Source organism: Conger conger, chromosome 11, assembly GCF_963514075.1.
Source record: "Conger conger chromosome 11, fConCon1.1, whole genome shotgun sequence".
Classification (NCBI taxonomy): domain Eukaryota; kingdom Metazoa; phylum Chordata; class Actinopteri; order Anguilliformes; family Congridae; genus Conger; species Conger conger.
The window spans coordinates 21,778,608-21,805,624 of NC_083770.1; the positions used below are offsets into that span (position 1 = coordinate 21,778,608).

General features: G+C 43.5%; 1 protein-coding gene across 1 annotated transcript; it reads right to left on the minus strand.

Moving 5' to 3' along the window:
- Window positions 1-4,726: 4,726 nt before the first annotated feature.
- Window positions 4,727-25,947, minus strand: rasgef1ba (RasGEF domain family, member 1Ba). Its single transcript, XM_061260615.1, has 14 exons — window positions 25,728-25,947; window positions 21,124-21,303; window positions 20,634-20,756; window positions 20,238-20,375; window positions 15,569-15,781; window positions 15,101-15,175; window positions 13,861-13,956; window positions 13,636-13,738; window positions 12,268-12,347; window positions 11,709-11,804; window positions 9,062-9,157; window positions 8,599-8,722; window positions 7,662-7,734; window positions 4,727-6,469 (listed from the first exon to the last, which is right to left on the minus strand). Exons 2-14 carry the CDS (start codon window positions 21,295-21,297, stop codon window positions 6,445-6,447), a joined length of 1,416 nt encoding a protein of 471 aa, XP_061116599.1. The 5' UTR covers window positions 21,298-21,303; window positions 25,728-25,947; the 3' UTR covers window positions 4,727-6,444.
- Between the last annotated feature and the right edge of the window lie 1,070 nt (window positions 25,948-27,017).

Consider the following 27,017-nt stretch of genomic DNA (forward strand, 5'->3'; position numbering starts at 1 on the left):
CACCCATGAGATAAAATTAGCTTTTCATGCCTTCAGCTGATTTAATTGACCCAAATTCCGATTTGATATGACAAGTGCCCAATGAGTGTAGCAAAGTGGCTGTAAATGAAGTGAACATGTCTGTCACAAAACAATAGCGCGGTTAATTCTGCTACTGCTTAGAACAATGTCTGCTACAATTATTTACAAGTCATTTGTCTTTTAGCCACAGTAACTTGCAGTTAACATGGCCAGCAAACACCTAGAGCAAACAGCTAGAGATGTGCAGTAGGCAAGGTTTCTGTCAATAGATAAATCAAGTGAGGTGTATTTTGTAGGTGCATTTGGGGAAAACAGCCAGGATATCAGCATTCCTAACTGATTGGGTTGTTACACCATCAGGGGACAAGAGTGTGGACATGGAACAGCCAGCTAGCAAGAGGCAACAAAATGGGGGTCTTTTCAACTGAACGTGGACCATAGAAAGCCTGTGAAGGACCATCAGAGGTGGGGGAAAGAATTATCTTTTAATGACTACTAAAGACAAGTATGAAATGAATTATCCATTTCTCTCAGTGTTGTTGACTGGTGTGACACAGTCCACTGGTGTGTACTTGTGACTAGTCTGTGACACCAGAGGACCAACTGGGGAGGCCAAAAATACAGCCTCTACCCTCTGACCCCCAAACCCACCCCCAGAAAATTCAAAAATAGCACCTTCACTAACAAAGCTGTACAAAGAATCTAGTTTGAAAACAGACTGTGCCTAATATCTGCTAGCCTATAGCATGGATATGCTAGTGAGAAATAATTGAGTGCTAAAGAGGAATAGTGGAAGCCCACAATGGTTCCAGTGTTCGTGTGACTCACAGTATTGATTGTGCACACGATGACTGATGTCTGGTTCTAAGAGAAAATGGTCAGTGGACTATAAGCTTATGAGTTCCAGGAATGCTTAACTACAAATCAATGCAAGCTATGAGTCACCCTGTGTGGCTGCAACCCCATTGGTCGACATCATTATTCTCAAATGATACTGAATACATTTGTTCTGAATCCATTCTCATGCAGGCATATTGCCAAGATTTTCTATTTTCATACTGTGTATTAATTTCAGCTTCAGAATCGGTATTGAAATAAAAGCTGCCAATGTGTTCCATTACAATTCTTTGTTTTTATCATTATATAAAGGTCTGTTTGTTTGTTCAATTTGGCAAGACACTATTACAGTTAGCAGTCTTATTTGAGAGAACAGCTGAATGAAGTATGGTAAGATATGGCAGCAAATCCTTGATTATATACATTCAGACTGGTTTATCCAATTCAGAATCATCAATATTGTTTTATAAATTACCATGCTAAATGCATACTTCAGATCTTGCCACTTGTCACCTGATGTTAATCAATGGTCATATAAATTGTACATTTTGTGAGCAACAGTAAATGTTGGAGGTTATTTAATACTATTAAAAGCTGACTGTTTAGTAGTGTTGTGTAACAAGGCAAAGCATTGTGTGAAAATCTCAGCTTTGCAGAAAATGGAAAAGGCTTGTGTATCATTTACCCCGAGCATGCGTGGGACCGCCTTTACAAAGCTCTGCCTGTTGTCTTCATACCGACACAGACCTACGCGTTTTCATATTCAGACATCTCGATTTAACACTGGAGCCCGCTGCTGGCATTTAAACTGTGAAAATGCACAAGCCTAATTTCAGCATGAATGATGCTGTAGATCATGACTATTGATTTCCTCTGGATTGATGAATGAAATGTTGGATACAGAGGTGATGTGGGATCCAACAACAAGAGAGGAAGCTACACCCAGAACCAGAGAGGGGACCTCCATGTTGTGATGTGAATTGGTCTGGGCCTTGGGTTCATACTCACAGGCATGGTGTGTGCTGGTCAAAGTCCAAACTGTGTGAATGCTGTGAACTCACACACATGCACAGACGCAGATACACATGCACATTCACACACACACACACACACTCACACACACACACACTCTTGCACTGTCACTCACACTCTCACTTTTACTTTCACACCCTCTCACACTTCTCACACCTCAAGGATCTGCATTGTAGTTACTGTAATCAGAATAAAACCCCAGAGGGATATTAAAAAAGTGTCTTTTGCTGGGAATATGAAACAAAAGAAAGCATGAATTTAATGGAAGGATGTGTCAAAAGCAAGAGCACATAAAAGCACATAAGAGTCTTGTGTTTCACCATACCGGATACGCTGCAAAGGACATCAACAACGGTTCAAGAAAGTCAAGAAGAGCATGTATTCCATAATGGTCATCAATATGCACAGCTGTATGCTATCTCCTAGTAATAATGTAGGGACGGTTGCCAGGCAGTTCCTGGTATCAAATGTAACATTCCAGGAAGCCATGCTAGGAAATATTAATTTATGGGATGGTTATGCAATTATAATGAGCTGAAAGATTTCCAGTGTCTTTCACCCCTAACTGGTTCATATTGTTGTGGTACAGAGCTGTTATAAGATAAATGCTATTGGTAAGAAATGGCCTGAGTTACACTTTTGCTAATGTACAGTACATTCTGTTTTTTTTCTTTTTAATAATTATAATTTTAACTGAGAGAAATAATTGTTTTAGCCAGAAGAGGGCAACAAATAAACATTAATTAATTCAATTAAACATACTAATTTCTTTACATGGTCATTTTGTTACAACCACAGAATATATGTGACTTTACCCTCATGTCGATTTTTTATAAAGCAACAGAAACATTTTAGGATGGCCACAAGATCTACGGGTTTAACTCCAGTCCTGGAGGGCCACAGTTGTGTCTGTGGATTTAACTCCAGTCCTGGAGGGCCACAAGTGTCTGCGGATTTAACTCCAGTCCTGGAGGGCCACAGTTGTGTCTGTGGATTTAACTCCAGTCCTGGAGGGCCACAGTTGTGTCTGTGGATTTAACTCCAGTCCTGGAGGGCCACAAGTGTCTGCGGATTTAACCTGGCGCCAGTGGTTCATTTAGTCATCAATTGGCTAAATAATATGCACAACTTCTTCTCAGGGTCTTAATTAGCAGCTGATTGCAAGAAAATATGGATATATATCTCAAGCTGCTGGGCTAACTGTTGTTCTTTCGAGTTTAAAGCAGTCCATCTTTCAGTTACGAGGCCCCACTTCCCCCGTAATTCTCTGCCAAGGCTTAGCAGAGACAGGGACACCATTTTATCTTCAAGGTCCAGCTCAAGGCATTGCACTCTTTGTATAATGTGAATGAAATATTCCAGCAATATTGTAAAAAATATGACTAGAGTCCCAGTCAGCTAGAGTCAGCTGCAGGCTCTTACTCAGTGGGCAGTGTGACTCATTATCTCCTACACAAACCAAAAGGTCTTAGTTCAGTGAGAAATATGCCCAATACTCTCCACCGCTAATGCTCTCACTGCATGTCAAAGATGGGCTTGGTACCATAGAGATTGTAATAATAATGCAATATGCAAATTCCACCACACTGTGGCACTGTGGCCTGCCTTTCAAAAGACGGGGAGGAGAAGCAGATGATAACGCAACATAAATGAACCGTTATCATCAAGAAGCATCATAGTATTTACTACAGAACGCTTTGATTCGTGATGGAGTAGTACTGTCAGCAGTTTTGAATGCAGTTCATTTCAATTTAATATTGGTGGTTAATATTGGTGAAATTACTGAAGAAGAATTCTGATTCACACAACTCAAAACCCTTGGTTCTTAAATATGCAAGTGGAGGTAAGAATAGCACAATAAATGACAAAAACATAGCGCTAATAAAATATTATTTTATTTTATTAAATTTATGGTAGAGTTGTTCTCACATCTTTCAAGAAGGCCATGTAGTATTATGGTCTACACCTCTAGATGGCGATGTAAGATTGCACTCTGTTTAACTGGCTGCAGTTCTGCCACTCAACCCCACTAGGGTTCCACTAGTCCAGGGGTCGGCAACCCTGGTCCTGGAGAGCCGCAGGGTGTGCAGACCCCTGCACTAGTCATTGGAAATGGTTAAAAACATTAGAGACAGATACTGCATTCTGCTCTGAATCCTGGTGCACAGCATAAAATCGTGGTTCCTGCATCCTGTTTTGTTCTGAAATTGCACAATATGTATTGTCTGTGAATGGATGAATATAATATTCCACCAGTTAGTCGTTTCAATAAGAATGACTCATGTTCATGTATTTGTTGTATCAATCCATTGGTTAGTTGACACAATGTTCTGGTTGCTAGAATGAGCCATTGTTGTAAGTAGAATGCATTAAAATCCAACCCTGGCGTTTTTTCTCCGTTTGTGCCGTTCGCCCGAATACACGCTATGATGTAAGGGTATGATGTAACAGGCGTTAACAATAGCACAGTCTGTTGTTTTAATTATATACTGAATCATTACTTCATAATCTGCAATTAAATGCTCATTTTCTGAATGGGAATTTTATGTTTTAATACATGCTGAAATTCATTCATTTGGACCCAAGGCTCTTCTCTCTTTTGCAGGTCATAACTGCACTTATTCCTGGAATAACCTGCTTATTCCTAGGCCTGGAGTCTATCCCAGCATGCACTGGGTGAGCAGCAGGAATACATCCTTCGAACCCAGGACCTTCTTGCTGTGAGGCAACAATGCTATCCACCTCACGCCGTGTCGCCGCACAAGTTCACTCATTTGACAATAAATGACAGGAAAAGCGGTTGGTTGGATTCTGTAATGAGGTGAATGGAACTGACTGAATGAAAATGCTTTCTTTTATTTAGTCATCTTTTTCATCTTACACAACTACTTCACTCATTATCTTCCTCTAAGTCATCCGGACAGTCAAAATACATACCAATATGCACAGAAAAAGTATAAATTATTTACAGTTACATAATAGCATTTTTATGAGTAAAAAAGAAAATGATAGAAGGCAAGCTGGACATCAGTCAATAAATACAACTTCATTTCATGTCCGAGCATCCTGAAAACATGTCACAGACTTTAACAGAAAATTAGCAATAGAATACTGAATTATGTTATTTATCTAGTACAAAATTAAATAGAATATAATAAAATAACAGTGAATATCAGTAAATTATATAATAAAACATATATGCTACACGTATGATAGCACAAATACCTTTAATACTTTTAGGGAACATAAATACTTTTTTGACAATGTAGTGGAAAAAGAAACAAAAAACAAAAACACTTGCACTTAAACAGGGGCTTGCCCAATCTGCACAAACGGGTTAAAAACAAATAGCTTAATAGTTTAATCATTCATCTTTTTTAGTAAATGACACATGTTCAGTGCCCCCTGCTGAAGACTCCAGAGATCGAACATGGTACACACAGAAGTCTTTAGCCCAAATGTGGGAGGAGCTATCATGTGCCATCAGTGACTCATTGATTTAAATAAATCATACTGCTTTTGATTGGTTGATAAAAGCCAGTGATTGACAGCCACTGATAGCCCCAATAAATATGTGGTTTACGAAGCCCCTCTCTTTCTGTCCGCAGTATGAACGAAAGAGGGCTCTTTTATTCAGAAAAACCCCTCTCCTCACACAAAGAGGGCTATCTTAAGTGCTAGAAACAACCAGTTCTCCAACGCTATACTTAGGCTGAAGTGGCTGATGGCTGAGTCCAAATGACACCGATAATGGAGAACATGAAGATATCTCCACACTTACATGCCATTTACACTCACGGCTAATGCCCCAGAGATGATGGGGGGGGGGGGTATTCCTGTTTTACTGTATAACAAAGGCTTTTGCACAGTACAGGAAATGACATCAGTAATTCCTAAATGCACTCAGCGCATTTAGTACCCTCCTGAGACAATATTTCATTCTTGGAAATGGGCGGCCATGTTGGGACACTATGACACAATACTTGTATTTACACACACAAAGAAACAAGGAACTTACATGATAACAAAAACTACATAAAACGTTAGCTTATGGACTGGAATTATTAACGCTCCAGCTATGAAAGAAATAGACCTTACTGCTCCCACAGTAAGCTTGATGTATGTTTTAAGAGAGCAGCTTTTGAACCGTTCCAGTTCGCCAACCAGCAGCAAAACTCAGAGAAATGTAATTTTTTGAAAATGACAGTGTGACATTCTGTGTGACAGGAGCACCTGGGTCCCCTCCAACTGCCCGGACCACCTGGAAATGTCCTTCGACTGACGGACAAAAAATCTGGGGCCATTCCTCTTCGACAGCTATAGTTTTTGATCTTTAGAAAAAAAGACTAAAAATTCATACAAAGAGATGAAAAATCGGTCGTGTGAAGAGGAGAACCCCGGACGGCTCGTATAAATCTGTTATTAAACGGCAGGGTCCTCGTAGGAAATGTAAAGATTGTCGCTCCCCTCCAAACGGGGATACTGCTCACTGTTGTCCCAGCCGAATGCAGCAGGACTCTTCTGCAGAACTGTGCTGAGTTTACCTTCTCATCTTCATACTCTACTTAGCAGAGCAGACCTGCAAAACCAAAAGGAGAAATATATTAGGAACAACATTGTTAGGATAAAGAGCTTTTCACATGTTGTACATAAGGGTAACACTTTGCAATACACAAATTAGCATTAACTAATGTAGTACGTTAATCAACTAACTACCGAGTGGTCAATCCATACTGCTTTGTTTATGTATTCGCAAATCATTAATTAATGTTAACAACTATGTTAGTCAATGGCAATTCACGTAACATTATTGTAAGATAAGATATTTTGGTAAGAAAAAAACTACATCCCCAATAGAGTCCAGCACATACTGAAGCTGTCTCAATGTCTGCTGATAAATCTGCACTGTGGAAATGCTCTGGCCTTCCCCTGAAGGCATCCATGTTTGACATTGGGATTAGCCTTTCGGTCACACGCAGGGTTTGTTTCCTCTGAAACATTAATTGGTTCATTCACATCGCGGATGGCGTTATGCGAATATGACACATTCTGTCACATGGGGGGAAAAGAGAGGCACATGTGGTGATGAATCGAGATCAGAAGACGTGACCCGGCTCGAAGGCACAAGATTACCCAGCAAGCACCAGAGCGCGGTCATGTGAGGATCCAGTCTCATACTGTTCTTTTCCTACAGCCACTGCACTTTGTATGCATTCACATCACAATGCTAAACTCCAGACAATATTCATTTCATTATTAGTTATCACTGTTTTGCCATTTCTTTAGTAAATTATGCTGTAACTGATAAAATGGCCTGGGCGCCAGGGAATAAAACGCTAATGAAATACTGAAGACAGTGCAGTCAATTTTGTCTTCAGCTTGTTAAAAATAAATGAATGTAATTCCTAAGGGTTCATTATAAACGCATCTGACCATAGAAAATAAAGTAATTAACTTAATACTGTTTGACTGAAAATACGTGTCCTTTCTGTAACAGAGAATGCAATTGTAGCTCGCTGTAGTACTAGCGTACTTACAAATGCTGTGTCTGTGCTATCATTTAAAAAGAAATCATGAAGGAAATTTCAAACAGGACGAGGATGGACTGTCCTCTCGGGATGCGTACTGTTTGGGTACCCACACAAATATCGCCTTGTCAGCAAGCCCGCCAGCCCGGCAAACACTCCGGGGGGCCCAGGCGGTCTCTGAGTGAGACTGGAAATGTGGGCGTGGTGAGGTGTGACAGGGTGAAGAATGGAGCAGGAACTCACCTCATAGACTTCCACCGGTCCTTCTCCATGTTGTTCTCTGGGCCCTCGCTCTCATAGGACGCCAGATACAAGGCTGCGGGGAGAAGAGACAGGTCATTACCGTCTGCACAACACCAGAGGTTGCGAGCTTGAGACCAGAATGATGCTTTGTCAAAAGTCAGGATATCATGTTTTGATAATGTTATACCATTGCTACTACATTCCAGTACGTTGTGAAAACATTTTGTGTTAGCTGGGGCTAGGTTGCTTTTTCAAATCCAGACATTGCGACGCACTCAGTTAACACTCTTATAAACATTGCACCAAGTGAAGTTGGTCCAGGATGGGGGTTTCTGCCTTGCTTATACAGTAATGTAACACCAGAGCAAAAGGCCTTTGGTCAGGCATGGTCAGATAGGCCAGGATACACAAGTAATGGTGTTTGTTACCATTTTCAGGATTGATTTTGTTGGATCAAATTGCAGAACGACTGTAAAAAATAAGTGTCAATTATACATTGAGCACTGGGAAATGGCTACGGGGAACAAAACATGATGATGGCTACCAACCGCCATGGCCGAATGCGTCGCTGCTACAGTGTTATTCTTTGCCAGAAATTGTCCTTTACCCCTCATATTATCCAAGGTCAGCACAAACTTATGAAGCATGGACTGTGGTGAATCCCTCACGGGGGATGGCAAAACTGTGCTGACCTGACAATGGGCTATGACCTCAACTTGGAGATTTCACCATTTTTAACCTAGCGGCCTGCCCTGGGAGAAACATTGAAGTCATGGGGTCAGTTGGTTCCCCTGGTGGTTTTTGGGGACAAAAGGCTGATAGTGCCAGCGCTCAGCAAGAAATAAGAATCCAATCCAGTGAAGCAGTCAAGCTTAAAACGGAAATAATTTACAATAGAAAGCCACAAGATGATTGGAGGAGGAGGGGTGACACATACCGTCCTCGCTGAAAATGGGCGCGGTCAGCAGGTACTGAATGATCTTGCGGTCTCTCTCAAATGGACACTCCACCTCCCTCCAGGTCATGAACTCGCCCACTTGCTTGGCCATTTGCCAGAATTTCTGTAATGTAATAAGAATACATCACATTATAAAAATATAGAAGAAGGTTCTTCATTCATGTTCCATTCAGTAAGTGCAGGTGATGGGGTTCAAGCACTACCAAAGATAGCCCTTAAAACAGGACCACGGGAAATGCGTTGTGTCTTACTAAGGTTCAGTAAAGTTCACAAATGCATTATACTCAAAACACAAATGTTTAATGCTGACATAAAAGACTACACAAGGAACACATCTTGGACAAATTTATTCTACTCTGATATCTTCTTTTCACTCTGCAAAATGTCTTTTCCAACATCCACAAACTTGAGATGATCTTTAAATACAAAAGAATCAACTTACTTCAAAATTCACCTGGCCATTTGGCAAGCGGTTGGCACATCCCTCATTGAGGAAGTAGATGTCCTTGATCAACAAGCTGAAGAATGGTATGACAATCTATGAAAAGAAAAAAGGAACCAGTAAGTACCAGTAAGATCCTTAAAATAACTTCTCTAAAAATAATTTAGGTTAACTATCACTGAGGCTTGGGAAATGGTAACCTAGGAGCCAAGGCAGAGGGGGACGCACACAAGTCCACATAAAAAGAATTTAGGAAACAACTCTTTCTTTCCTTTCTCTTTCCATCCATAGCCCAACAAGTAAATGAATGGGCTTTGAAAGGTGCATTTTGCCATGACAGCTACCGTGGTAATAGCCATTTTGTCTCCGTGACAGAGGGCATTCTAGGCGACTGCAATATAAACAGACTCAGACAAGGTGTCCACCAGACCTGGGTCAAATATGTAATTGTTCTGGATTCAAAAACTTTAATGTGCTTGATTGATCTTGCCTGGTGCAACTGAGCCAACCAAGGGGACCAGACAGCAGGGTTTGCACTTTTTGAGAGTATTCCACTTTTTTTGAGAGGTTCCAATACACCAGGCTCAATAAAGCAGAGAAAAGCATTTGACAATTACGTAATTGACCCAGGTCTGGTGTCCACAAGGGAAGGCTAGCAGTTAGCGGTCAGCTGCTGGCTGATAGGAGATAAGAGGTGGTATCTGAGAGGGAGGAAACAGCCCCAGTCAGGAGGATGATGGGTACCCAGAGGCTGAGGGAAATGTCTCCGACACCTCCCGGTTGTATAACAAGGGACAGCACACCAAAAATAGCACGGAATGTCCACGGGATGGGAGTCGGGTCAGAAGACACGTCGGAAGTGACATTCATCAACAAAATGAACCACTTGAGGCAAGGATCATTCTGGTGGATATGAAGAGGGTGACCCATGATGACCCTCAAGAGGGTCAACCTTCTTAGTCTTCCTCTGTTGGCTTCACCCCTTTATTCTTCATAGAAATTTAGAAATTTAAGACTTCATTGAGAGTACCGACTGTATTTGAAGTGCAAGTCAAAATTGGAAAATAATCCCACAATTTCCATAATAGATGAAAGCGAATATCAGATAGCAGGAGACCAGGAGAATCTCCAGGAACACTCACATTTATGTGAGATCTCATAATTAATTACTGGCAGAGATGCACTGCTTGTGGAGCTCCAGCGAGCTCAAGTGGAGCATTGACAGCTAAATTCAGCCCGGCGGACTCGCATTAGCATAAAAGTACAGAATTATTTCTGTCCCGTCATGTGAACAGAGCTCACAGCTGCAAGGTCGGGAGGAAAAACACGTTATGTAACTGTCAGGGCTGGAAAAAAATGACGGAACAATAAATAAATAAAAAATTATCTGCCATGCTTGGAAAGACGTGACCATCAGTGAACCACCCAAGAAGTCATAAGGGTAGAAGATTCCAGTTTCCAGAACATTCTGTCTCAGGACCTTTGCCCGTTGAAGCTGGCGCAATGAGCCCTCTCTCTCAGTCCAGCAAGACTTGGACATCCCGAAGAATCTCTTCAGCAACCCCTCAACAACACATCCAAACACCCCCACCTCTACCCCCGAGAGATCGGTCCCGGAGGAACGTGAAACATTTAAGCTACGCTCGTTATCTCGAGCCCTGGTGGTGCTGGAGTGGCTATTGCTGTGCTAGACTCTTGGGTCGCAGTAGGGATGTAAGACTTGGGGAACACAATGTGAAGTTGGCCCACTGCCATGTTTTCTACAAGGGAACAGAACATGTTCCAAGGAGGAAACAGCACGTTGCCTTGACGTCAATCCCGGACAACCCATTTCACAAGCTGACCCCCTGTCCTTTGGAGTTCAAACGCTGCCTTATGTAACTCTCAAAACAATCACAAGGCCCGATGCCTGTTTAGGGTAAATAAAGCATTAATGCTGTGCGCTGTTGATAATGGAACGCACACCAAAGGCTACTTTCGTACGATACGCTGTGTGCTGGCCAAGTTCAAAACCACACGCATTCCCTAGACTGGCTTGTGTTTAGATTGTATTACAGAGCAGAAGCCTGATATCATCACCACTTTTGCATAATAATCAATCAGCACTTATCGTTTTAAAAATGATCGAGAAGGTATGTGTTGCTTTTGGTTGTGAAATTGGTTTGGAGAGGAAACTTTCCGTCTCCTTGTTAATCGGTGAACGCCCCCTCAGAAGGCGCGCTCTTAAAAATGAAAGCATGTGCGTTGCGCAACAACATAACAGCTTGTGGGAACCAGACTCAACATCTGTATGAGTAAAACACCCACTGTTTTGAGGATAGGAGCTGGAAATGTACAAATACTGTAGCTCTTCTCTTGAAAAAACAACAACAACATTAACTCTCGCTGCTGTTTCAACATGGTGTAAGCTGTGTTTTTGACAGTTCAAGCTGGTCATAGCTGGTCTGTGGCTGGTCAAAACTGGTTAAGATGGTACAGTAAGCTGGTGGTCAATAGGTGGATTAGTTCACTATATAGGCTGGTCAGCTGGTGAACAACTGGTTGACCTGCTAAAAGTGTTGAAAGCTTAACCACCTTGACCAACTTAGGCTGGTTTCAGCCGGAGTCTTGCGCAGGGTTGGGGCAGGGAGTGTAGAAAGATTTTTACCTTCTCTCTGCTGCTGTGGGCCGTTATGGACCTCTGGGTTGCCCCTCGCAAGGCTGTCCTGTAGTTGTAGAAATTGCTGGAAGGATCCATTTGGTGCTGCAGAATTCAAACAGAAAAACAGAGGGTGAATTGATTTATAATAACATATTGTGAACTTCCACAGCGTTAAAGAAAATATGATTGCTGTGGATGTCCCAAGCATGTGCCCAAGACTGAAAAGGGTAAAGAAAGCAAAGAGACCAGTGGCCTGGGTCACAAAGCAGAAATACTGAGTAATCCTGCTTCCTGATATAGGCCCCCGCTCCCGGAGTGTATAATCAGAATTTAATTCAGTTAACCATCGACATCTGTGAGTCACCCATCCAAGTGTGCAGGTTCATTTCCAAGTATCCTTCTGAACTGACATACACTCAGCCCCTCACAATGCTCCAATTAGCATGAAGCCCACCACGCAAATCACTGTCGAAGGCACTCCCCCACACACTGTGACTTAGTCACCACCCACTACCGTTTGCCAGTAAAACTACTGCCACTAACTGAAACCATATGGTTTCCTTACCTCCAGGATGTCGAATTTGGCCGTTTTGACTTTGGCCCAGGTCTTCTTCAGTCGGGAAACTGGACTCATGTTCATCCCGGCTGTGGGGCAGAGGAGAGGGGGTGGGGGGGAGAGAGAGAGAGAGAGAGAGAGGGATGTGAAGGTCAACCCATGCCATTCAGACAGAAACGACCCCCAGCAGTAATTTCGTATTCTTCCTTAACCCCCGTCCCCACCCCTCCCCCCTTGGACAGGCCAGAAGCATCTGGAAGGACAATAGTGCTAGTGTCTATGTCCCCCCAAGCCTATGTTTGACATATGGTGACAGGGAGTGTGAGGGTGATGGTGCTGCATGAGGTCAGTGTGGTGGAAGAAGACTTTCCACCAGTATAGTATATGAGACTCCTCATCCAACTGAGCAGGGACTAGCCAGAAATAAGAAAGGGTGAAGTACACAGAGCTCAGAGCAAAGCGCACTCTGAGACCACGGCAGTATTTTGTGGCTTTCATCATCTAGTCAACAATGTAGCAGTAATTCCTTGATGAAGGGGGCATCTCTGAGCAGACAGGTGTTTGTGTCTTTGTTAAAGGTGCGCTGAACAGGACTACGCCTCACACCACCCCCCTGGCTGCGCAGTCAGTGCTACACACCGCAAAGCAAACATCGCAGCTCGGAGCGAGCCAACCTTTCCCATGACACGTCTGTGCCTCCACACTGCCCTCCATCTCCCCAGAGACAGGGGCTGTTTAAGCCCAGCCAAGGGCTCCGTCTCTGGGGAGAAAACTAGGCTTGGGACAGCTGCCACAACCCCCCTCCCCCCCCATCCCACACAAATAATCAAATAAAATAATAGTGGCTGCCAGTGTCCCCTTCTTGGCGGTCAGTCAACACTGACCATCTGCCTATGGCTTCCCCCACCACAGCCACTTCACCCCGAGGCCCTCCCCAACACCCTGGGGCCTGTACCCCTCCCTACCCCATCCCACAGTGCTTTGAGTCACCGTGCATAACTGCACACAATCCAGGGATTTACCGATCCAAACTGGGAGCACAGCCATTTTTCAAAACAAATGGAGAAATTTTATCATATAGCTGTTTTTTTCTTCCCCATTCTCTCTCTCTCTGTGGGAAGCTCACTAATTAAATAACCCAGATCAAGCACATTTATAACACCTTTAATTATGGCTATATAACTGCTGCACAGCCATATTTTATAGTGCTGGTAGAATAAGGAAAAGAAAGTGCTTCATAACAAAACTTGCAGAACAACAAGCTAGATTACCTGATCGAATTCTCTACACACAGAAGCTTTTCATGTGAGGAGTACAAATTGGGACAAACTGCAGGGAGGGGTGAAAGAAAAATGGAGGCAGAAAAGAAGAACTCACAGATAATGGCCATGAGGGAGTTGAAGTTGCCGATGTTGAAGCACTCGCGCGCCACGTCGATGAAGAACTCGATAACCCGCGCTCGCTGCTTCTTCTTCACTGGCTGTTGGGGAAGCAGAGGATCATGGTTAACTGGCTGATAGGGGACTACAGCAGGCTGGGTTGGGTTGGGTTGGGGAGGGGAGGGGAGGGAGGGAGAAAGTGAGGGACAGGTGAGGCACCCACCATGCAGATCTCCGTGGCAACCAGGTAACTGAGCCTGTTGAACCAAGCCACATACGCCTCCAGGTTACTGGCCTTCTTGTGGTCACTGAAGCAACTCTGTAGGTAAAGGAAGCACAGATCCCATTTTAAAAAGGGTTTGCCTTTCCTTACATGTGCTGCAGACAGTTATTTTCTCACAGTGTACAACAATAACAATCACTGGCAGATGAGAATAAAAAGGAAAAATAAGAGACTACAAAATGGATAAACAGAACTTCACAACTACAATTCAATTTTCTGAAGCAGTCCCTCAAACTGGATTACGTTAATGCCCTAAATGGCTTGTTTGTAACCGTCCCCCGAACAGGAAAATAAACGAAAACATTTGCAAGAAACTTTATTTAAGCCATTGACCCAGGGCAAAAGGCATCTGTAATACCAGACCACGAACCATGCAGCAGACATGGCCTTTATTCAATTTTCCACACCCTAATCACAGCGGCCTACATTTAAGCCCCATGAAACATCTCATATGCCTCATATCTGCTGCCCTGCAGCCAATCAGAGTTCATCGCCCCATTGACTGACAGCACTTCTGGCCAATGGTACACCTCTGGAGTGCAATGCTTCAGCTCAGAAAGCTCTTACAGCACAAAGAAAAGCCCGCCAAAACCCAGAGGGTCCTGTTGCCTAGCAGCCGAAAGCCGGACCATGCAATCCAAACAAACCAGCAATGGCTTTGTAGGGCTGAATGGTTGCTAGGTGATCACTGATGAGAATTCTATTCAGAAAGTTGTTAAAAAAAGCTTGAACGATGAGAGGTTGAGTAAAACTATTTGGTCTTTAGCACGTCTAGACTCCCCCATAAAAGATGGGGTGAATATTAATAAAAGCATATGACGTAATCTGGCTTCTTGGCATAGTTTGATTATGTGCAAACAAAGCGAAATTTTTCACTGCCAGAAAAATACAGCCATGGCACAGCCATGAGATGCCAAGCATCTCACAAATGTGAAACTTCTGATTTTCTTTCCTATTTGGATACCTATTAAGATAATATCTTGAGAGGATATTCAAAGTTGTTGCCAGCTTTCGTCCTGAGGTACTGAAGCTGGTTTTAATTAGCAGAGGAACTGAATTAATGGTCAGTCGCCAAAACCCAATAGCCGCTCTTAGCTAAAGCGTGAGACAGATTAGCTATGGGAGCCAAATTCTCATGTAACAGCGCTAAAATGTTTTCCTCGGTTTTGACCCATGTTACCTTATTGTTGTCCAGAGGGTCTTTCTGAGCAAAGGCCTGGACAAACTCCTCAGGCCCAATGTAGCTCAGTCTTTCCTGAAAAAGAAATACAAAATACATTAATTTATACCACATTCTGCAGATGAAAAACAATTGATGATAAAATACTTTTAAGAGCTCAGTTATGCCATAAGAGTGATCTTCATTCCTGGTCTAGGTGGGTTGCAGGGGCTGCAGGTTTTGGTTGTTACACGGGACTGTAATAGACGGTTTTGATCAATTAACTAACCTCAACTGTTTTCTTGGGGCTGAATTCCTTGCTGATATGAAGGCAAAAACAAAAACCAGTATAACCTGTGTCCACCAGCACCAGGAATAAAGATCACAATTCTACAATGTTACTCAGTAGGTCACTCAGTAGACAAACAAAAAACAGACTATCACAACAAAAAAAGGACTCAATTTCCCAAGATGCCGAGTGGTACATACTAGTTCGATGTGGGTGAGCTGCTGGGCGAGGGTGAAGGGGTCATTGCAGATGGTGAGGACGTCCCTCTGGATAGACTGCGGTTTGGTCTTCAGGACGGTCAGCCTGTCAGTCGCCGTGGCGTTGATTTTGGCCAAGGCCTCCTCGTACTGGCTTAGCGTGGTCAGTTTACGAATCAGGGCCTGCGTCATCTGCTGGACTGCCTTGCGGTAGAGCTGCAATGACATCAGCAGGCCAGCTTGAGTTATTGGCCCACAAACCCCGTTGTTACAGACTTCACTGACGTTTAAAGTCATTGCCCAAGGGTACGAGAGCACTGCTCCACACAAGAATTCACAGAGCTACCATTCCTCTAACCAACCACTCCCAAAAAAAGCCAAACTCAATGTTAGCTGACAATCAATGAAAACAATTTTGTTGTTGTTGCTGATATCGGAGCAAAATGGAAAAACTGGTGGATTAGAAGTGCTCAATTGTTTACAATCAATATCACAGTGTGAAATTATATCTGATTTCGTGTTGTGATGCATTATTTTGAAATCTTTGCTCCATATGTGTATCAGACATATATTTATTTTGGAGTTTTTCACAGACCACTATTTTAAAATATAGCTGTTGCCAGATATCAACTCGGTTTAACTTGGTATAACTTGTATAAGTAATTTTGCACAGCAATAACTGTAAAAAAGCAGCAAACAACACATCTGTGTGAAGGCTGAGACCCACCGCCCAGTCAGTGGAAAGTACTGGAACAAGGTCAATGGGTAGTACTGGAATTCAGTAATCTAATTGGCACACACGAGGGCTTGCGAAAATGCACCAGACTGGACCAGACTAGACTGGGGTCCTGCAGGGTTTGAGCTGCCTCTCTAACTGGATCTGGGGTTGCGTGATGTTAGATAACCAGGCTTTGAATTGACACACTTAGGAAGGGTGGGGGGCGGTTACATAACCATGCCCTAGTTCCTCTCCTCTGGGGGGGGGGGGGGTGGAGCAGAGTGCGGAGGCCCTTTCAAGGCAACAGACACTCCTCCTGGGTTCTGGTTTTCACCACAAAGACCAAGCCATTCCACATATCTCGGCTAGATTCTCAGGGCCCCAGATCTGAAGAGGGGCAATCGTAAGGAACGCTGTTTACAGCGGCTAGGAAGGATGTGTCAAGCCAGTGTTCAAAGTCTAGGTCTTGTTTTTTTCTGGTCTTTTACAGAGCTGTCAACACGAGGCCGCAGGCATCTAGGAGAGGGTTGAAACAAACCCCATCAATCAGTGCGACGTACGATGAGGTCACAGGCAGGAGAGTATGGCCTTTCCTGTAATTTAAGCCATTAGGGGCAACATTGGCTCAGGAGGTAAGATGAAAGCAATGATGAGGTGTTTTCAAACCAGGTGTATCTGCAGCCTAAGAGGCCATTCTGCATCTCAAAAAATCTAAGGTCTCCAATTCAGCTCCACAAATGATTAATCAATTCTGACACATGGCAAGAGATGGCCTCTAGTTCTTAAATAGGGAACTGGATATCTTGGCTAAAATGCCCCACTTTCATGTCTGTGAAACTGGGAAGCTGTGGAACACAACAGAGACAGTTCCGCCTCATAGTTCAACTCTTCTGAGGATTAAAAACTCCACTTCTTTGCAATTTACATAAAATGAGGTTCCTGAATGGTGTCTTTGACCTTGAGATATTTTGTCTTTGTTTTTAACAGCTTTACAAAAAAGCTGCATGTATTTTTGTGACTATGTAGCTTCCTTTATTTGCTTTCCCTTTGGACCACCTACACGGTCAAAGGAAACCACTTTGGGTATACTATAGGCCAGAGAGACTCCTGGGATATATCCACTCCCCTGTGGTTCACCACGGATGCGCGGTTGAGTGAGTGTAAATGGACACTCCACTGTAAACCAGTGGAGCCTAATAGGAGCTACAATGGAGTTCACAGAAGTGGGATCATTTGATCACACCTTGACTGGTGAACCTCGGATCCTGTTATTGTGATGAACGAGACGCTTGTTTATAAGTGGCTGGGCAGGAGATCAAAGGAATCGCTGATCGTCTCTCGTAACTTTACCATCTGCTGAGGCTTCTGTCTCCACCGCAAATAGAGGGGGTATATTTAGAAGCCGTTCCGGGAGATAACTAGCTGGCATTCTTTGAGCGTAGTGCAGCTCGGCTGTCGTGATGAGGGCTGTTAGACGGCTGTTTTGGGTGGCTAGGGCTGGCAAACCCAAAATGGGGCAGCCGGACTCACGGCACGACCTCTGTCACTGAGCCCAGCCCTGCTCAAATGACATCACATGAAGCTGCTCAAGAAAGCTGCCTCTTATGTAAACAGGAGCTGTGACATAAGAGGCAGGTCCCGGGGTGGGCACAGCGGGTCCCCCCTGGGCTGCAGGCCTCGTTTGGCCAGCCGTAGGGTAGACCTCAGTTTCTCTATATAGCCAACCACGTCCATCATGACAGTTCTTGTATATCAAGCCCTGAAAGAGAGGCGTGGTCTCTGGAATACGCCGCAAACAGATGTGAGAGCCTATTCTAGGCTCTATCGCCAGCCAGCCAGCCCACGTTTTTGTGAAACGTCCAATCAGTGAGACAGGCTCTGGGACCCAGGTGCTGTGGATTGGGAGGTTGGGTCTAGAGGTTCCAAAGGGCAGACACACACCGAAACTGAATTGGTGTATTGCCATTCCTGGAAACTGATGAAGTACCTGGGATCAATAGAGAACATGGTTATGACCCGAAGTTGTAACCATGCTCTTGGACCATGTGGTGCTGAATTAATTGATAAATGGAAACATTTTCTGCTGCCTGCTCCTAGCAGAGACTCCAGGTACAGAGAGACAGCCAACACTCACTAGAGTGAGACAGAGAACACACACACACACACACACTTGCTCTCACACACACACACACACACGTCACATCCTCACATCACATACGCACACATGCCGTACAGTATTGTGCACACTGCACAAACAGTCTACACTCCATGGAAAACAAATGCTGGTAACTGCAGCCTCAGTGTCTGAGGGGCTCTGAATGTTGTTTCACTGTTGCAGGCAGAGTCAGAATCACATGGGTGGTGCACATGGCTGCTGACCTGAGACAACAACGTCTGAACACCACGCGCCAAATGGTACACTTTGTCTCACTATTCTGAAGCAGTGAAAAGGTCTGTTTTGTTATTGCTGTGTTATGACTGTTTATCATGATAAAATCCAAAGCTGTGAACAAAACTTTGAGCCCTGTAAAGCAAAAGAATCAATTTTGGTGTTGCTTAAAAGCTTAGCTTACCAGTGTTGAAAATGGCATGCTCACATATTTCAGGTGCCTAATAGATTCAGTTTGATATCGCACTCGGTTCTAAGTAAATGCTGATGAAAAGACCAGTAGCCACAGATTCAAGAGACTGAGTGAGTGGGGAGCGAGGGGGGGGGGTTGCTCCTTATTCTTTAGTGTGCCGAATCAGTATCTGCACTTTGTGCTAGCAGCTGAGCTCTTTCAAAAGGAGGCACTTTTTTAGGGAGCCGTCCAAGTGAGCAGATGCTAGCAGGCGTTTTGGATCACTGCCTGCCTGCCTTAACGCTGCCTGACTCTAGTTAGCCTCAGTAATTCCCCTCCTGGCAGTATAAAGAAAGTAACGCATGAGACATCACAGTCAGGGTGTAGCCTGTGGACCTGACTCAACACCAGCAGGTCATGGGGTGTAAGGGAGGGGAGTGACCAATCAGGTGGAGACAGAAAAACAGAACATTTAGAAAAGAACATTTGAAGCAGGCCACCGTAACGTGGTTTGTGCGGAACGGATCGTCTTCGAGGAGAAGACGTACTGATCGCAGACGTTTAAGGAACTGTATTTACCACAGTCTTTATTTGATGCAGAATGTGGGCAGCACTGCGTTCTGTCACAAAATGACAAGTAGGTGCAGTGTAAGTAAGACTGCTTTCTGCTGGAGAAACCAGCAAACCCCATGTCATTACAATTGCCTGTGGAATGAGCAAGCACTTAATGTTTAAGGTTGCAATCTATATCAGCCCAACTGATCAGACTGAACAGTAAGAGTGCTACAGTAGCTGTGAGATATCTGAATTTTGCAGGTTCTTTGAACACATTCACCCTCACCCATCGTTTTTATAGGAAGAAAACCTGCACCTCAATACCTGCTTTAGATTCCCGAAACGTGCAACTTCATGCACGCTATCTGACTGTTAATCCAGGCATGCCTGGTCGTTTAAACCCAACAGTAAAAGTATGAATATCAGAAGCTTTAAGAAGATCCCCTGCTGGGAGCTGGTGAATAAAAATGCAAGAAAACTTCAAAATTCAGATGCTCCACTCTCCGAATCTGTATTCTATAGGGACTAACACGAAAGGAAAAGAAACGATGTGCAACGAGCACAAACTCAGCAAACTGAAAGCGGAGAGAAAAAAGGGGAAAAATGGATCAGAAGTAGAAAGTAGGTTGATCAACACTCATAACTCAACATACTTCTGTGAGAGGAATGCTTGCCTACAGGCACAGCGAATTACATCACACACTCGCTCGCCAGGAGGCAGGACATGACCTGATAACTTCAAGAGAGAGACAAGAGTGTGTAAGAGAAGTTAGAGTTAAAGAGATGGAGAGAGCGATAGAGATGGAGAGAGAGCTGGGGTGTTCAGTGACACACTGACCTCGTCGCCGGTGGCCAGTCTCTGCGTGAGCTCCTTCAGGCTGCGCATCATGCGCTCGTCCCTGAAGTCGTAGGGGAAGGTCTCCGTCCACTCTGACAGCAGCTGCACCATCTGCGGAGCCAACTTTCTGATTCTCATCTGCAGTTACGGGAAGAAGATTCCAGAAGTGAATACAGCCTCCCTACACAACCAACAATCTGACCAGCGTATGTAAAACTCACAGAGAAACCTGACTAGATTCAATTCATACACAAAACTACGTATCAAACTACTGTGAACAGGAATTTTTCTGAGAAAAAGAAATAACATTGTTTATCTAACAAATGGACGCTGAATTAAGGGTTTTAAAGGTGAGTTCAGCAGAGAGATAGGGTGACGGTTTGGGGAGATCGGTACCTTATCAGCCTGAGGGTCAGCTAGTCTCTCGTGGTCCACACACAGATGGCAGACCTTGGACATCAGCTCGTGGGGGCGGATGAACACCCTGGAGCTGAGCAGGAAGGTGAAGATGTACGTCCTCTGTGACAGGGGAACAGAAAGCTGCATCAATATCGCATATGGCTAACCTATGAATCACCACTCCAACAATAGTTGGGATTCTACAAATTATCCACCAAACATTTTGACATTGTTTATACTCTAATCAATGTCATGGAGGTCAATATCATGTGGGGCAGAAAATGTTTTTTTATTTTATTTGATATGATCAAAATGGTCCACTTTAGGTAGAATCATGACTTGATGTCGATCAGACTTATAGTCATGATGCAGGTTGGCAAAAAATGTTTTGGGGGGTAGGTAGTTTCTGATTAGATGATTAAAAATGAATAATTAAAATGAAATCATTAAAGCAACAAAAGTGTAGTGTGGGAGTGCAGACACTCACGTCAGGATAGTAGTCCATGTTGGGGACTAAGTGCTGAATAAGCGCTTCCAGAGAGCCAGACACCAGGCTGTCCTCATGGTAATACAGGCCGGAGTAGCTCTCTTCTGGCTGGTAGAGGTTCTTGTTGTAACTGCTGGTGCTGAACACACTCGAAAATGGCGGCGTTTGAGGCATGTTGTCCTGTTTAAAAAAAAAAACCAAAGACAAGAACAGACATTTATGAGAAACTGGAACAAAACTTGGTTCTCTGGAAATTTCTAGGAAAGCCACAAACGCTGGAGGAAATGTCCCGAACACAATTTCTAAGAGGAAAGGGCATTTTTAAAATGCTTGTGTGGCTTAGACAACATAACAGGTTTAAAACACATATTTCTTATTATTTAAAACATGCAAAGGAAAGAAGTTCACATTTCTCTCTTCATTGACAGTTGTCAGCAAAAGTCTCCTCCTCCATTGATCAGCATTTAATGCCAATGAGTGATTGTTCTGGAAGAAATCATCGATGAGAGCTAGGCAGAAACACACTTTCTAATCCATCATGATACCACTGGATCACTGGGGAGCCAAAACCTTCCTCTTGCACAATACCCTCCCACAAACTCTTAGCTCACATGGGTATCAGTACAGCACACTGAACTCATTTACACAAGACATGATAACCAGGACCATCCTGACCTGATGGCCAGGGTTTTCGAACAGAATGACATTAACTCAAAGTCCAACCAGGGAATGAGGTGGACAGAGTGAGGGAATAGAGGATTCATGAACAACCCCCCTTCCCCCAAACGTGTAAAAAGATCATCTGAGGTGGTCATCACAGTACTCACAGAGCCCTCTCAAAAATATCACCTGCTTGCTCAGGCTGAAAGCTGGCTACTATGCTAATGAGCCACCTGACTTTGGGCCCTCTCCCGCAAGCCAATCGCCAGCCGCCTTTACGCCTCCTTTTACAGAGGCCCTTGAAGGCTGCCAGCAATTAAACCATTAGGCAGATTCCGCCAAACGGTGTCCATGACGGAGAGCCTCTCCTGCGGGCCACCGATCAGCACAATGGGGGCATTCAGAGTCCCGGCACGGGGCAAGAGGACCCCAAACAATACCCCTCTCCATGGCCCCCACCTCGCCAAACACCCACCCCTCCTCCCCATCATCTATTCAGGCAGCCGTTTGGGTGAGCACACGGGGGCCAGGGTCAGAAAGGGAGTTTAGGGGTTGCCAGGGGTCCCACTTTTCCACAAGACGCAACATAAGCTGGGCCCCGGATATTTGCATCAAAAAGAGTCTTAGAAGTCAGATCAGCGTCCTGTGCATCTGTTCAGAGATCAGAGTCCCCCCGCGACCCCCCCAGCACTGAGATCAGTGGAGTGGAGGAATATCAATGTCAAGACTGCAGCTTCACACCCACAATTCCCCCTCAAAAGAAGAACCATAGAAACAAAAGCTTTTCTAATCACCCACATCGGCCCAATGTACCCAACACACACTGCTGTCAATTAGAAACCTGTAATTAATTAATTATGTACATAAACCTGGACAATATAATCAATCTTCTCATGTGATCCCAATTACGATAAAACAAACAAGTTGCAACAATTACACATCGGAAGGTCCTATTGAATGAGCGGTTCGATGCAGCTTAGGTGATCTTTTTTTTTCTTTTCTTTGCAATAGTGGCTTTTCCAAAATGGCTAGGACCACAAAACCTTCAATTTTTTAAAAAGGTTATAATCTTTACACAGTTATTAGTCGCATTTCATCACACGCGATTCCAACACATCCGCGGACGTGTGAAAAAGCACAGCGCGTGTCGGCGTGTGTGTGTGTCCGTGCGTGTGTGTGTGTGTACGGGTGTGTGTGTATGACTCCGCTCCAGAGTGCATCTGTGTGGGTGACGTCAGCAGGGGGCCCAGACTGGGGTCTGGGGGGGTTTGTAGAGGCAAAGCCCCAGCACTCCGGCCAGAATACAAATACGCCCCCCCCAACCACCAACCACCCCCGGCACCTCCCGATTGGCCAAAGACAGCAGCTGCATTGCCACACATAATCCTGTAGAAGTCTAAAACAAAAGTGGGCGCAGATTACAAATAAGACATCTGAAACCACTCGTGCTTGGGTTCCAGGTGTTAGATGGATAGATACGTGCCACATGTTGGTTGTGTGCTGAGACAAAGGCAAACACTCTCAAAGTCTCTGTTGACTTAAGGTTGCCACCACATGGGTAGTAGGGATGCAAACAAAAACACACAGTTCCCAAAAATAGGACATTGTTGTGGTTCTGGTTTAATGAAGTAAGCGAAGCGTGGGGAGCCATCTGCCCCCACACCCAGGGAATGGGAATTTAGTCCAGAATAATCCCCAAAAGACTCTTTGGAAAACTACCCGCTCCATTGCTTAACAAAGCAACAAAAATATATCAACAGAAAAAAATGTCCACGGCTGTAAACCTGGCACAGCTTTCGCTTAAAACATCATCACATGATGACCCTAATCTCAGCCCACAGCCGAGAAGATGAGTCAAAACGTCCAGCAGAAATTTCACTCCCAGAGGACTTCCTCCTACTCTTGCAGCTAAATTAAGAAAATTAGTAATGGACTTTAAAAAAGGCTTTATGAAACAGCACTGTCAATGTTTTGGTACCAAGCAACCACAACACGCCAAAAACAAGATGTGCGCCTCGGCACATTTCAGTGTGAATTGGTTCACAGCATAGACACTGGATGGCACGCCCAGGAAGAGCCAGCCTGCACTTACATACAAATAGTCTGTGGTTTCCAATAGGTGCATCGTTCAGAGAAAGGTGGAGTTGGTGGTTTTAATTTTATAGAGCAGCTGAGGCTAAACTTGCATCCCGCCCCACCAACAAGGTGTTAACGAGTGTCCATGAGAGACCATCCGGGAAGAGAGAGCCATATAACTGAGGACAGGAAGTGGAGAATTGCTCCCACACTTGTCTCCAGTCAGCTGCAACCACCCAAAACTCTGGTAGATTTGTTTTGAGACTGAATAAACAGACTCCTGTTTTCTTACATGGCTTTGAGACACCTGACATATCTGCACAACACAAGCACAATCCGATCACAAAACGATCTCACAACATTTATGCCATGTAGTGGCAATGTTATAGAACATTGAAAAAGCATTCCAGTAACATTGAGACTATCTTTGTTAGCTGGGAGCAACTAGACGGGAGAACTGAGACAAGACAACATTCCTATAGTTTGGGATTGATCCAAAACAACAGACAAAATGCAAGTCGCTATCGAAAAACAGATATTCACAGCATCATATGACCAGATATTAGAACAAACAAACACTCCTCCTTTACTTTGAATCGTCGTCAAGTAGGGGGGCGGTAACGATAAACTGTGCACGATCACCAGTGCTGCCCACGGGCTGAACTCCGTTCATACAACTGATTTCAGAATCGTGGTGGAAGGGTGCAAATGCTGCAGTTATACCTTGGTTAAAGTCTCTCCAACTCACAAAAACGTTGGACTGAAGATAGGCAACAGTGAGAACTTTGATCCCTGCGAACATTAACAAAGTGCACACGGGTGGCCACATAACCTGAACCCACCAAGTTATCTCTCAGAAACACCCCTGGGCACAGTTTTAAAGGAAAAGAGATTAATCTTGGTGATCCATGAACGTCCAGTGGCCAAGGGAATCCTATTTACCTAACCTCTCCAGGGACTGTGCAACTAAAAATGGACTAATCTCAGTATTGAACCACAAATTACGATGTCCATTAAAAATGCTGTTACAAATAGTGAGCCATGGAGACTCAATTGAAAACAAAAAACCGTTGGATGCTATAATCTGCAAGGAAACGTCCATAGATTTGTAACGTTATTTTGAGACACGTTGCCATAAAATACCTCTCTGGTCATTTACAGTACCTACTTCAGACATTGTTCTCGATAATTTGAATTTTCTTACAGATCGTGTCAGAAACATAACAGATTAGTACACTATTCTCGGATACAGGCAGGTTATGTGATCCTCGTGGGTTCCGCTACTACCATATTTTCACTCAACTAAAAATCAATAACAATTCCACTGATTCCAAGCGGACCAGAAACAAGTAAGCTGAACAGTCGCTCTTTGGACCCTAAATGTAGGCTAATTGTCAAAGCAAGTCGTGCAGATAATTCTATTGGCATGTTATCTCCAGATCACGACAATTCTTCACGGATCTTAAAGCCACCATCTACAGTCGCCAAGTTCAAAGGGCCATCCAAATCTTTTTGTAAATGCTTATTAATAGTGTCTAATCATGCACTTGCGCTTTTCTAAGCGCATACGTTGTTTCACCGCGCGGATTTTGTCGCAGAGAGGCAGAACTAGAAATGCTACTTCTCATAGCTTCTAAAGAGAGGTTAATCTATCACTGAAAGAAGCAGCAAAACTGAAATCTTAGATGCAGCACATGCAGAGTAATAAGAGGACTTTCTCGTAAAACAAACGCTATCACACTATTAATATACTCATGAGAAATTACCAGTATGCATCTCATGGAGCACTTCTTGAATATAGTAAAATATAGCAATAACAAATAGTGCAATAAAATAATTGTTTCAAAACCAAGAGTCAATCCACTCACCTCGAAACCGAAATCTGACTGAAGGTTTTAAGGTTCTTCTAAATTGGTTCGCAAGTCTCTCCTTTTATTTATTTTGTGTAGGCGAGAAATCCTTATCTTGAAATGGCTAAACTTCACAATAAGCGATGCATCACAAGTTCAGCTGCCTAAAGTCGAATCTGTGAAGATCGAAACATCCAGACACATGGCAATTCCCGAGATATCCACCCACAGACTGAATCCAGACACTACGGACCTATTCAGATGTAGGCATATTAGTCAAAAAGCCGGGAAAGACCGCCTCCTTCCTGACATTCAACTACAATGACCACCAACAGCCAATCGGAGAAGAGAAGCGTGGAAATACTACGGCAGTGTTTAGCTTGTCAATCAACGCTGTGTTTATAATGATGCCAGACAATTATACACCCACTTTTTAAAATACTGTTAGCTGATATTTTTAAAAAAATCAATTAAAAAAAAAAAGTATTAAAAAACTATAAAAGAACATATATTACGTGGACAACAGCCGTTACTGTCGAATATAAAAACAGTTATCCAAATCTTGCGTACCTTGTTCCTATCCATTACATTCTATTATATGGCAGACGCTATTGTCCAGAGCGACTTACTTAACAAAATGCATATCCATACCCAGGGATCAAGTGCGCTGAAAGACCCTAGAGGGATGTACAATTTCAAGTACTAAGAATACAACAAATACAACAAACTATCCATTTTGTGAAATAAATAAATAAATAAATAAACACATGAATAATAATAACAATAATAGTACATTTTAAATTAATTTGCCACTGTAGTTTTCCTGTCACTGATTCCCGAAAGAGTTGAAGTCTTTTGCTAACATGCTGAAAGACAAGAAGGACCTGGGGCTTGACCACTGACCTTTTTTATTAAATACAGAAATCAGTGGGTGGGAATGCTGGAATGCTGAAAATTCCGGATGAAAACCACAGCCATGGGCAACTGCTAGAAAACTTCAAAGATATAATAATCAATGCTGGTGCACCTTCAAAGCACAAGGTAACTTCATCACTGCAAGGAGAATATGCTCGTGTCTGGAATTCTAAAGAGTTTTAAGTTTCAACAAGACAAAAAAGGCTGGCGGCATACGTACAGCACACACACACACCAAGAAATGCTAAAAGATGAACACATATGCTAGCAGGCTACATGCTACTAATGTAAAATATACAGTACCATCAAATGAACAAAGTACATTTCAAAGCACTTACCAACTCTGAAATCAATCTCATTAGACAGTTTGTGATAAAGTAAAGCACATCCTGT